The sequence below is a fragment of the Eleutherodactylus coqui genome, chromosome 2 (genome assembly GCF_035609145.1).
Source record: "Eleutherodactylus coqui strain aEleCoq1 chromosome 2, aEleCoq1.hap1, whole genome shotgun sequence".
Lineage (NCBI taxonomy): Eukaryota > Metazoa > Chordata > Amphibia > Anura > Eleutherodactylidae > Eleutherodactylus > Eleutherodactylus coqui.
This window is the reverse complement of record NC_089838.1, coordinates 332,855,088-332,867,382: the sequence shown is the minus strand read 5'-3', so window position 1 is coordinate 332,867,382 and position 12,295 is coordinate 332,855,088. Positions and strand designations below refer to the sequence as shown.

General features: G+C 39.6%; 1 protein-coding gene across 1 annotated transcript in view; it reads left to right on the top strand.

Moving 5' to 3' along the window:
* The window catches only part of LOC136610347 (olfactory receptor 6B9-like), a 77,455-nt gene extending 70,623 nt beyond the window's left edge, over positions 1-6,832 (top strand). The window contains exons 2-3 of the mRNA XM_066589580.1: positions 1,359-2,311; positions 6,682-6,832. Of these exons, the coding sequence (XP_066445677.1) occupies positions 1,359-2,311; positions 6,682-6,832 (1,104 nt within the window). The remainder of the gene's footprint in view (positions 1-1,358; positions 2,312-6,681) is intronic.
* Positions 6,833-12,295: the final 5,463 nt, after the last annotated feature.

Here is a 12,295-nt window from a genome sequence, read left to right as displayed (position 1 = left end):
CGCTGTCCGGCAGCCCATTTCTTTCAATGGAGCCGGCTGTATGGGCAAACATCGTTCTTCTCTGTCACAGCTGTTACAGCTGTGGCAGAGAAGAATGATTTGTCTTCTATATGTTCTCAATGGGGTCGGCGCTGCTGCCGCCGGCCCCATTGAGCGCATATAGAGAAGAGAACAGGAATCGCAGATCGCAGATAGGTGCGATCTGCGATTTCTGTTCTATAATTTATCGGACGAGCGCATAAAAAGCGCTCATGTGTCCGATACCATTGCAAAGCAATGGTTTTATAAAATCGCTGGACGCATGCGCATGCGCAAATCGCACGAAAAAACGCCCGTCTGACTAAGGCCTCACAGTGCACTACTACATTACATGCTGCTCCATTAGTATTTGTCTATCCCTATTTTTGATCCATATCTGTGTCTCAATGGTGGGGAGAACATAAAATGGTATTGCAGGCTCCAAACTTTGCATCCCTGTTATATAGGAAATAAAACAATACAAATATAAAATGGTTAAATTGAAGAATAAAAATACTCATTTCACTAAAAATAACATTTGATATGCAAAAGTTTTACTCTTTGAACCAAAGTTACATTTTAGATGTTATTATTTGTACAATTTTTAAACCAAATCCTTAGATTTGGATATTCCTGAAAACAAACTGTTAAATATAGTTTCATATTCATATTCTTTATTTGCTTAAAAAAAACGGGACTCATGAGACAATAAGAAAAGATCCCCCAAGACTTGTTTTATCTAACACCTTGCCTTCCCTTTAGTATATAAATATCTAGATTTAAGCCAATTATGTTTCATCTTCATGTTTTTATGGATGACAAAACATAACTGTGATGTTATCTATTTGGGACATGTTTTCCAGAAATGAACTAGGATTCCCAAAAATGAATACATATATTTGAAAATGAATATCAAGAAGAAAGAAATATCTGATGTAAGTATTGTAAGTAATCGTTAAGTAATAATACATAAGGAAACATTCTTAGATTCATCTCTAATTTTCTTGAAAAAAAATTATTTGAAAAATAGACAAAAGTTTTCTTATTATTGTCTAATTAGAAATTTGAATTTCAGATGATAATGTTTGATAATTGACATTAAGTGATTTTTAATGTTTTTCACTCTTTTAGACTACTATTTCAATTTTCTACTATATATGCAAAATTATCCAAAAACATGGAATTTTAGAGAGTTCAACTACTTCGTAATTTGTTTATTTAAAAATGTAAAGTAGATAACAATATGCTGCATTTAGTAAAATACATTGATTTAGTTATGACTAGAGAATGAATTTGTAACTCTCCAACTTTTGTATTTCGCTGTTTTTGGTTTATTGTAGTGTAACTATTATTCATTCTACACACAGGAGAACAATCTAACTTCCATCACTGAGTTTTTCCTTTTAGGATTTCAAATCAGCCAATATTTAAGATATTCGCTGTTCCTTCTTTTCCTGGTGGTTTACTGCGGGACAATATGTGGGAATCTCCTGATCATCACCCTGGTGTCCACCAGCAAGACCCTCCACACTCCAATGTACTTCTTCATCTCACAACTGTCTTTTGGTGACATTTTGGTGATCACTGATATTGTCCCCAACATGCTCCACATCCTGCTGAACAATGGGGCGACTATTACATTTATTAGCTGTATTACTCAGTTATATTTTTTATGTGCCTCTGAAGCATTTGAATGTTTTCTTCTTACGGTGATGGCTTATGACAGATATGTGGCCATCTGCAATCCCCTTCATTACTCCACAATAATGACAAGTGGACATTGTGTGATTCTGACTATAACCTGTTGGTTGCTTGGATTTTCTATTATTTTGATTTATATTATAAAAACTGCAAAGCTAATTTTTTGTGGACCCAATATTATTGACCATTTATTCTGTGACATTGTCCCCTTACTAGATCTGGCCTGTTCAGACACCTTTGTTATCCATTTGGAGATTTATTTTATGGGCATTCCAATTGTAATATTCCCAACCACAATCATTGTAGCTTCTTACTCTTATATTGTTTTAGCAATTTTAAGAATCCCATCCAGTACTGGTAGGCAGAAAGCCTTCTCCACTTGTAGCTCCCACCTCATTGTGGTTTCAATATTCTACTGGACTATGTTCAGTGTTTATGTTGTTCCATCAAAGGGTCTAACACTCTCCATAAGTAAAGTTCTATCACTGCTATATACTGTATTTACTCCCTTAATTAACCCCATTATATATAGTCTGAGAAATAAGGACATTAAGAAAGCTATAAAGCAAGGACTTTATAACAGTGTGATCTGGTAAATTAAAAGAAGTGGATAGTTACAAGTGCTGTATGGTATGGAAATATACCACATATGCCTGACTATAGGGTTACATAACAGAAAATAGAAAAAAATATATACTAATTAAAACTAAAGAAAAAGGAGTTAATATTATAAACTGGTTTAGGGTATTTTTTGCCACCACAGCTAGTTTTGACCTTCCTCACCTTTTTTAAATGTGATATACAGTATTACTTTATGTGATATTAACTTTGGAATGTTTTTATTTATTGTAGTGACTCTGAGATTGTTTTTTCATGACACTTTATACTTTATTAGTGGTACATTTTAGTCTATATATAGTGTTTTGTCACCGTGACAGAATAATTCCCAAAATGGATTCTAGGACAAATATCACCGAGGGAACCACTAGTATTAAAATTTAACTTTTATTCGAAAATAAATTAAAATGCGTGAAGGCCTCGTTTTTTTATTTTTATAATAAAACCTCTATTAAATTTGTGTGGTGTTCTCAATTGGTTTCATCAATTGCTTGTATATATATATATATATATATATATATATATATATATATATATGTATATATATATATATATCTCATCTAGGAGATTCTTTTATGATCAAGAGGGTATCTATCACTATTTAGAAGGTAACTAATAGCGTTTAACACTAATAGTGCCAATTAATGTCAGTGATACGTTATACCCCCAAGTCTGTCTCCTATTACAAGCATAGATTGTTTTTCTAAAGAATCTGGTGATAAGATTTACATCCACTTAGTCACCATGTTAGATTTGGCTCATTGGGATTGCATAACAGATTCTTTTTGTAAGAACCAATATCTGGGATGCATTAGGTTTTGATGGTTAAATTTTTCAAGCCCATCAAAGATATATAGATGTCTAATGCTAACCCTAATCCCACTCTGACAGCCCCATCGACACGTTTCTACAGTTCAATTCTTATAACTGTGTCATCAGGATGGTTTGTCTAAGGTGCAGACACATACAGCCTGACGGCTGTGTTCAACTGGGCTGTAGAAACGCGTCGATGGGGCTGTCAGAGTGGGATTAGGGTTAGCATTAGACATCTATATGTCTTTGATGGGCTTGAAAAATGTAACCATCAAAACCTAATGCGTCCCAGATATTGTGGGTGACAAACACTTATAAGGGGTTAAAGTACTGAGATATCCTTGTATAATCAAGAGGAATCTCACCTTACCCACTTGTTTGATCACTCTGATATATAAAGGCATAAATCTAAAAGAGCACTGACGGCGTTTTATATTGCCGCTGCAAGGAAAAATACTCAGCACTATACATCAGATGCTGGATTCTTTTCCATTTTTATATTTGTCCAATTGGTTCTTACAAAAAGAATCTGTTATGCAATCCCAATGAGCCAAATCTAACATGGTGACTAAGTGGATGTAAATCTTATCACCAGATTCTTTAGAAAAACAATCTCTGCTTGTAATAGGAGACAGACTTGGGGGTATAACGTATCACTGACATTAATTGGCACTATTAGTGTTAAACGCTATTAGTTACCTTCTAAATAGTGATAGATACCCTCTTGATCATAAAAGAATCTCCTAGATGAGATATATATATATATATATATATATATATATATATACAAGCAATTGATGAACCCAATTGAGAACACCACACAAATTTAATAGAGGTTTAATTATAAAAATAAAAAACGAGGCCTTCACGCATTTTAATTTATTTTCGAATAAAAGTTAAATTTTAATACTAGTGGTTCCCTCGGTGATATTTGTCCTATATATAGTGTTTATTTATTAAAAAATCTGAAATTAAGAGAAATTTTTTTTTTAAATTGCAATTTAAAACTTGTCATGTTCTGCTTGAGAAAGCCATAACACACAAAATAGTTAATGAATAAAATTTTCTATATATCTACTTTATTTTGGCATCATTTTTAAATTATCCTTTTATTTTATTTTTTCAGGATTTGAGAAGGCTTTTAAGTTTAGCAATGGTTCTTCAAATTTTGAGGAACATTTCAAAGATCGGCCTTTTAGGGACCAATCCCGTTGTGAAGTTGTCTTGATGTAGTACCAGTCAAAAGTTTGGACATACTTTTTCATTCCATGCCTTTTCTTGTTTATTTTTTTTATTGTAGATTCACGAAAACTATATTAAGTAGTAAGCAAAATAGAAATTAAACAAATCTGAACATGTTTTATTTTTTAGATTCTTCAAAGTAGCTACCTTTTGCAGTAAGGATGTCTTTATTAACTCTTGCATTCTCTTATTCAGCTTCATGAGTTAATCACCTTGAATAGCTTTTCAACAGACTTGAAGGAGTTCCAGGGGTGCATAGCAGTTGTCGGCTGCTATTTCTTCACCCTGCGGTCAAACTCAACCCAAATAGTTTCATTTGGGCTTAGATTGGGTGGTTGTGGAAGAAATGCCGTATGATGCAGCACTTCATCCTTCGTGGTCAAATAGATTTTGCAGCCTGCCCCTTACAAAAGCAGGAGATTTGGTAGCAAAGATAAGAGAGGCTATATTTTTAGAAAGCGGCATGTATCAAAAAGAAGCAGTTTGGGGGCGTGGCCTGACAGAGAGAAGACAGACATCTCGGATTGAGCTCCGTCTCTCTTTAGCCTAAAAAGCTACCTTTAAAATCATCCAGCAGCATAAAATCCACAAATCCCTACCTTACAAGCCTCCTAGGCATCATGCCTAAAAGAAAAAAGTTTTCAAAGCACCGCCGCAGAGGGTATCGGACTCCTTACCGATGCGCCCTGAAGACCGAGAGCGGACCGCTCATTCTGGGAACATGTCATCTCCCACTGTCACAGCACCTGCAAGAAGGACGGAGGTGATACCTGATACAGCGGCTGCAGAGACCGGAGCGCTGGCCGCAAGCAACTCCATACAGCAGCCGTCAGTGCAGAGGAGCCCGACGAGAGAAGCGGTAAGCACGAGGAGTGGGGGGGACACTGAACTGACCAGGAGCTTTCCAATCATGGCGTCTAGGCTCTCCCCAACCCCCCCCCCCCACCTCCTTCAACTCCTCAGGGAAGCTGAACAAACGGCTTAAATAAAGCAACCAAAAGGTTATAAAATCCTTGAGGAAAACAGCGCTGTGGGTGACAGGAGAGGAGGGAGAGAATTTACACAGGGATAAAAACTCCACAATGATGCCTGTAGGAGACTCAGGGAGACACAAAATGGCTGCTACTCTATTTTCTAGTAACTCGCCTCTGCTTCAATCACCATCCAATAGCCCAGAAAAACAAAAACCCAGACTATCCACAACTCATTCTTCACAACTAAGTTCTGAAGAAGAAGAAGATTTGATAATGTCCCCACATCCAATACCCCTGCTTCAGAGGACTTTATAAAGAATATGATTATAGCGTTCAGAGACACGCTGCAAAATGACATGAAACAACTGTCCTCCTCATTCCGCCAATCGCTCCTAGAAATAGGCGACCGTACTGAACATATTGAAAGCAAAATGGCAGAATTCACAACCTCGCATAACAACCTAATTGATGCGCACTATGCTTTGGAGGAAGAAGTAACATCTATTAAACATAAACTAGCGGATTTGGAGGATAGAAATAGGAGGAATAATATCAAACTTAGAGGTGTTCCAGAAAATATTGGACAATCTGAGCTAAAAGATTATCTCTCTAAACTTATAGAGACTCTCCTGCCAAATACCTCTGAAAATGAACGCATAATTGATAGAATTCATAGACTGCCTAAACCGAAATTTCTATCTGATGCGATTCCACGCGATGTTATAGCGAGAGTGCATTTCTTCCACATTAAGGAGGCACTCATGTATACAGCAAGAAAATCAAACAAACACTCTACCTAGCCCATACTCTGAGGTTCACCTATTTGCAGACCTTTCTGCATTCACTGTTCAAAGCCGAAAGACCTTTGCGAAAATTACTACTACACTAAGAGAAATGAACATTTCTTATAGGTGGGGATTTCCCACCAAACTACTAGTCCATAAAGATAACTCGCTCCATGTAATCTCATCACCAAAAATGGGAGAATCCCTGTTACAAAAATGGGGAATCCAGATGGTTGAGAAGCCAACGAACACAAAAACGTCACATCAAAAAAAGAAGCAAAGCCTAACATCTCGTGCGTTTCGCACCTCTCCTGACGATCAAACCTAAGATCTACAATGCTTAACCAATATATAGCCAAATTAACTGCTGCTGGTATTTCTTTAAACCAACAGAAAAAAATAGGCTGAAGAAACTTCAGGCGAACTTTTCTTTCCCCATTCAAGAACATACAGGTGTTAAAACCTGCTCTGCTACTTGTTCGATGTTGTCCTTTTGTTGTTCTCTTTTTGTTTTTGTTTTGGTTCTGCAGGTATAAAGAGCACCTTCGTCTAACAGCGGAGACAACAGAAGAAGAACAAGCTATTAAGTATCTGCTATTTGTTATATATGTTGACCTTAGAAATTTTGTCGCTATTCCACTAACTCAGATTACTAGCAAATATTTGCATTATGTAAAATGACAGTCATAATTCTTTCACAAAATGCTAAGGGCCTAAATTCACCTTTTAAAAGAGCAAGGATTTGGAGAGAAGCGAGGGAGACTAATGCCGATATACTATGTGTACAAGAGACCCATTTTACAGAATCAACAGGTCCAAAGTTTTCTAACAAAAAATTTCCGCAGATTTTTTTAGTAAATACAAAAAAGAAGAAAGCTGGAGTTCTCATTGCTTTCAGAGAAAATACGGATTTTGTATTTCATAAACAGTTTTTAGACCCACATGGTAGATTTATCATTTTGGTGGGAAATCTATCTGGACAAATGATTACTTCAGTAAATATTTACACTCCCAACAATGCACAAATATCTTTTTTGAACAAAATTTATAAAAAAATAGAAAATAATCGACAGGGGAAATTACTGATTTATGGAGATTTCAACATCATCCCAGACAAATCTATTGATTCCACGGCCTGTAGTAGAACAGCACCCACATTGACCCCCTGGCTCCATAAACAAAATTTATATGACACATTTTGCTGCCTAAACTCTTTATCTAGAGAATTCACATATTTTTCCCCACGCCACAAAACGTTTTCCAGGATAGATCTTTTTCTAGCAGATAGATGGATGCTCCCTCATGTCTGAACTTCAGATATAGGAACAACATCCTGGTCAGATCACTCTCCCATCCTATTGAAGCTCGAACTTGGAACTTCTCATAGTAACCTAAAGATATGGCGTAACGATGTCAACCTACTTAAATCCCCAAAAAAACAAAAAATAATTGGAGACGCGATAGACGAATATTTCATTTTAAACTCAGACCCAGAAATAAAAAATTCAATAATCTGGAATGCACACAAGGCAGTCATAAGGTGAATACTAATAAAAATCAGTAGCCAACACAAAAAGAGAAGAGAAAACAAGTAGAAGAACTTTTAGATAAAATAAAAAAATTAGAACAGGAAATACAAACTTCATCAGAAAAAAATCTATATACAAACAACCTGATGATATTTAGACGTAAACTCAGGACAACTCTTCTTGAAAATTATGAGAAAGACTATCTATTATAAAGCCAATTTCTATTCTAACATAGATAAACCATCAAAATTAATGGCTAATCTCACAAAACCCAAAAGAGCAAAAACTAAAATTCTGTACCTGGTTGATACTAATGACCCCTCTCTCAAAATTTGCCACCCCCAAAAAAATCGCTGAGGCATTTTAAATCTACTATTCCAAATTATACAACTTGAGAGAGGATCCTGATGTTCCCCAGCCTAACTCCTCCATCATTGATGCTTTTTTAAACAAAATGTCCCTCTCCACACTAGGTACTAGAACTCAGGACCTAGATAAACCCATATCTATCTCGGAAATAACCAAAACTATCAACCAACTTAAAAACTTTAAATCTCCTGGGCCAGACGGCTTCACTAATGAATATTATAAAATATTTGCTTCCCACCTAACTACGCATTTAGGAAAAATACTAAATGATGCAATGACAAATGGTTCTTTACCTACAGAAATGTTACAGGCGACAATCACGACGATTCCTAAACCAGGTAAATTCCCTACTGTCCCTTCTCATTTTAGACCAATTTCCCTCCTCAATTCGGACACAAAAATGTATTCAAAAATTTTAGCTACAAGACTCCTAAAGGTTCTTCCGGAGGTGATCCATAAAGACCAAGTGGGATTTATAAAAGGGAGACAAGCAGCTGATGGTACGAGGAGGGCTTTGAATATAATCTCAAAGGTGGGGTCGAGTCGGGCGCCTTCTCTCCTCCTTGCCCTGATGCGGAGAAGGCGTTCGATAGACTCCACTGGGAGTTTGCCTTTGCAACTCTCCAAAAGTTCGGAATAACGAGCAGGTTTCTACAAGCTGTTCGAGCCCTGTACTCATCTCCATCCGCAAGGGTATTGGTGGGGGGAGCATTGTCCTCCCCATTCAAAATAACAAACGGGACTCGTCAAGGATGCCCTCTTTCCCCTTTACTTTTTATCATGATAATGGAGCCTCTAGCGGAACTAATAAGAATTTCTCCTGAAGTCAGAGGAGTACATTTAGGTGACAGACAACATAAAATAGGATTATTCGCTGATGATGTTCTTTTATTTCTGTCAGATCCCACGAATTCCTTGAGGAAAACAATGAAGTGTAGAGAGTTGTTTAGCAAGGTCTCCTATTATAAACTAAATGTGGATAAATCACAAATACTGAGCATTAACATAGACAAACAATTAAGGTCAGATATCCAGAGGGAGTTCCCCTTCCAATGGCACTCGGAGATACCATATTTGGGCATAAAACTGTGCTACGCTCTATCTAACATCATACCAATAAACTTGGGCCCGCTCCATCTTGCTTTCCAAAATGAGCTAGAACGCTTAAAGAAAATGGAACATTCCTGGTTAGGGCATATTGTCCTTTATAAGATGTTATTGCTGCCGAAAATCCTATATTTTTTCCGCACATTAAGTTATCCAATCCCGCAGCAACTATATCGAAATTTCAAACACAGCTCATGAGTTATATTTGGAGCGGAAAAAGGCCTAGAGTGGCTGCTCAGATTTAATACCAGCACCGTAAACAGGGAGGAATGGGGGCCCCCAACTTGCATGCATATTATCAAGCGACTGTCTTAAGTCAAACTATGGCCTGGCTACGAGACTCAGATATCCCATCATGGAGTGTTATGGAAAAACAAACAAACAAAAATAGGTCCTTAAAATCCCTTCTGGAGGCGTGCATGATAGGAACCTTATATCCGGTTTGTCAACCTCTGCTGGACATACACGATATGTCTCCACTAGAGATGAGCGAGCACCAAAATGCTCGGGTGCTCGTTACTCGGGACGAACTTTTCGCGATGCTCGAGGGTTCGTTTCGAATAACGAACCCCATTGAAGTCAACGGGCGACCCGAGCATTTTTGTATTTCGCCGATGCTCGCTAAGGTTTTCATGTGTGAAAATCTGGGCAATTCAAGAAAGTGATGGGAACGACACAGCAACGGATAGGGCAGGCGAGGGGCTACATGTTGGGCTGCATCTCAAGTTCACAGGTCCCACTATTAAGCCACAGTAGCGACAAGAGTGGGTGCCCCCCCTCCCAACAACTTTTACTTCTGAAAAGCCCTCATTAGCATGGCATACCTTAGCTAAGCACCACACTACCTCCAACAAAGCACAATCACTGCCTGCATGACACTCCGCTGCCACTTCTCCTGTGTTACATGCTGCCCAAACCCCCCCCCCACGACCCAGTGTCCACAGCGCACACCAAACTGTCCCTGCCCAGCCTTCAGCTGCCCTCATGCCACGCCACTCTCATGTCTATTTATAAGTGCGTCTGCCACAGGAAAAGCAGGCACACACTGCAGAGGGTTGGCATGGCTAGGCAGCGACCCCCCCCATAAAAGGGGCGGGCCGATAGTCCACAATGCTGTACAGAAGCAATGAGAAATCCAATCCTGTGCCACCTCCATCTGGAGCTGCACACGTGGGCATAGCAATGGGGAACCTATGTGCCACACACTATTCATTCTGTCAAGGTGTCTGCACGCCCCAGTCAGACCGCGGTTTTTTATAAATAGTCACAGGCAGGTACAACTCCGCAATGGGAATTCCGTGTGCACCTACAGCATGGGTGGCTCCCTGGAACCCACCGGCGGTACATAAAAATATCCCATTGCATTGCCCAACACAGCTGAGGTAGTAATGTCGTGCTTAATGCAGGTGGGCTTCGGCCCACACTGCATGCCCCAGTCAGACTGGGGTTCTTTAGAAGTGGACACATGTAGGTTAAACTCCGTGTGCACCTACAGCATGGGTGGGTGCCAGGAAGCCACCGGCGGTACATAAAAATATCCCATTGCATTGCCAACACAGCTGAGGTAGTAATGTCGTGCTTAATGCAGGTGGGCTTCGGCCCACACTGCATGCCCCAGTCAGACTGGGGTTCTTTAGAAGTGGACACATGTAGGTTAAACTCCGTGTGCACCTACAGCATGGGTGGCTCCCTGGAACCCACCGGCGGTACATAAATATATCCCATTGCAGTGCCCTACTCAGCAGAGCTAACGTCAGATACAATACAGGTGGGCTTTGGCCCACACTGCATGCCCCAGTCAGACTGGTAATATGTACCTTAACAGTAACCTCGCTGGTGGCAATGTGGTGGTGACTGCGGACCTAGTAGCGCGGTTTTATGTAGTTGGTTTTCGGAATGTGGCCATGATTAAGTGGGCCGTGGCGGGGGGATGGTGGTGGTGCTCTCTTGTAGTGTCGTTAAAGGTGAAATTCTTGGACTGCCACCAGACGGACCAATGCAAAGGTATTTGCCAAGAATGTTTTCATTGTTGGAGGAGGAGGGGGATGTTTTGGAGGCACTATGTGTCCTCTCCACGTGTCCGTGGTTATATGCACCTTAACAGTAACAGCGTTGGTGGGAAATGGCCTGGCCGCCATCATGTCTTTGTGAAGCCTCTGTTTCCACACCCCAGTGACATACCATTAGCTGCGGTATAGGCAGAGCCCAGATTTATTAACATTTCAGCGGTAGTATTAGGGACAGGCCCCACTAACATATCACTAGCAGCAGTATAGGGGGAGCGCAGTCTTAGTTCCATTTCAGTAATAGTAGCACTCAAGACAGGCCCCAGTAACAATTCCAAAGCAGCAGTATAGGAGGAGCGCAGTCTTAGTTCCATTTCAGAAATAGTAGCACTCAAGACAAGCCCCAGTAACAATTTCGAAGCAGCATTATAGGAGGAGCGCAGTCTTAGTTCCATTTCAGTAATAGTAGCACTCAAGACAAGCCCCAGTAACAATTCCCATTGCAGCAGTTTAGGGAGATAACAGTCTCTTTCACATTTCAGTAGCTGCAGTATAGACAAGGCCCCAGTTACATTTATGTAGCAAAAGTGTAGGCCAACCCCACACACCTTTCTGTACGATGAGTGCAGGCGAAGAACATAGAAATTACTATGATTACACTGTAGGTGAGGGCCCAAAAAAATTGGTGTAGCAACAGTACTAATGTACCTCAGAAAAAATTGGCCATGCCCAACCAAGAGGGCAGGTGAAACCCATTAATCGCTTTGGTTAATATGGCTTAAGTGGTAACTAGGCCTGGAGGCAGCCCAGTTTAACGAAAAATTGGTTCAAGTTTAAGTTTCATCGCTTGTAAGAGCATTGAAACGTATAAAAATTGTTTGGAAAAATTATATGAGGGAGCCTTGTGGCCCAAAGAAAAATTGCCCGTTCGGCGTGATTACGTGAGGTTTCAGGAGGAGGAGCAGGAGGAGGAATATTATACACAGATTGATGAAGCAGAAATGTCACCGTTTTGGATGGTGATACAGAACGATGCTTCCATCCGCAGGTGCAGCCTACGTATTGCTTAGGTATCGCTGCTGTCCGCTGGTGGAGAAGAGAAGTCTGGGGAAATCCAGGCTTTGTTCATCTTG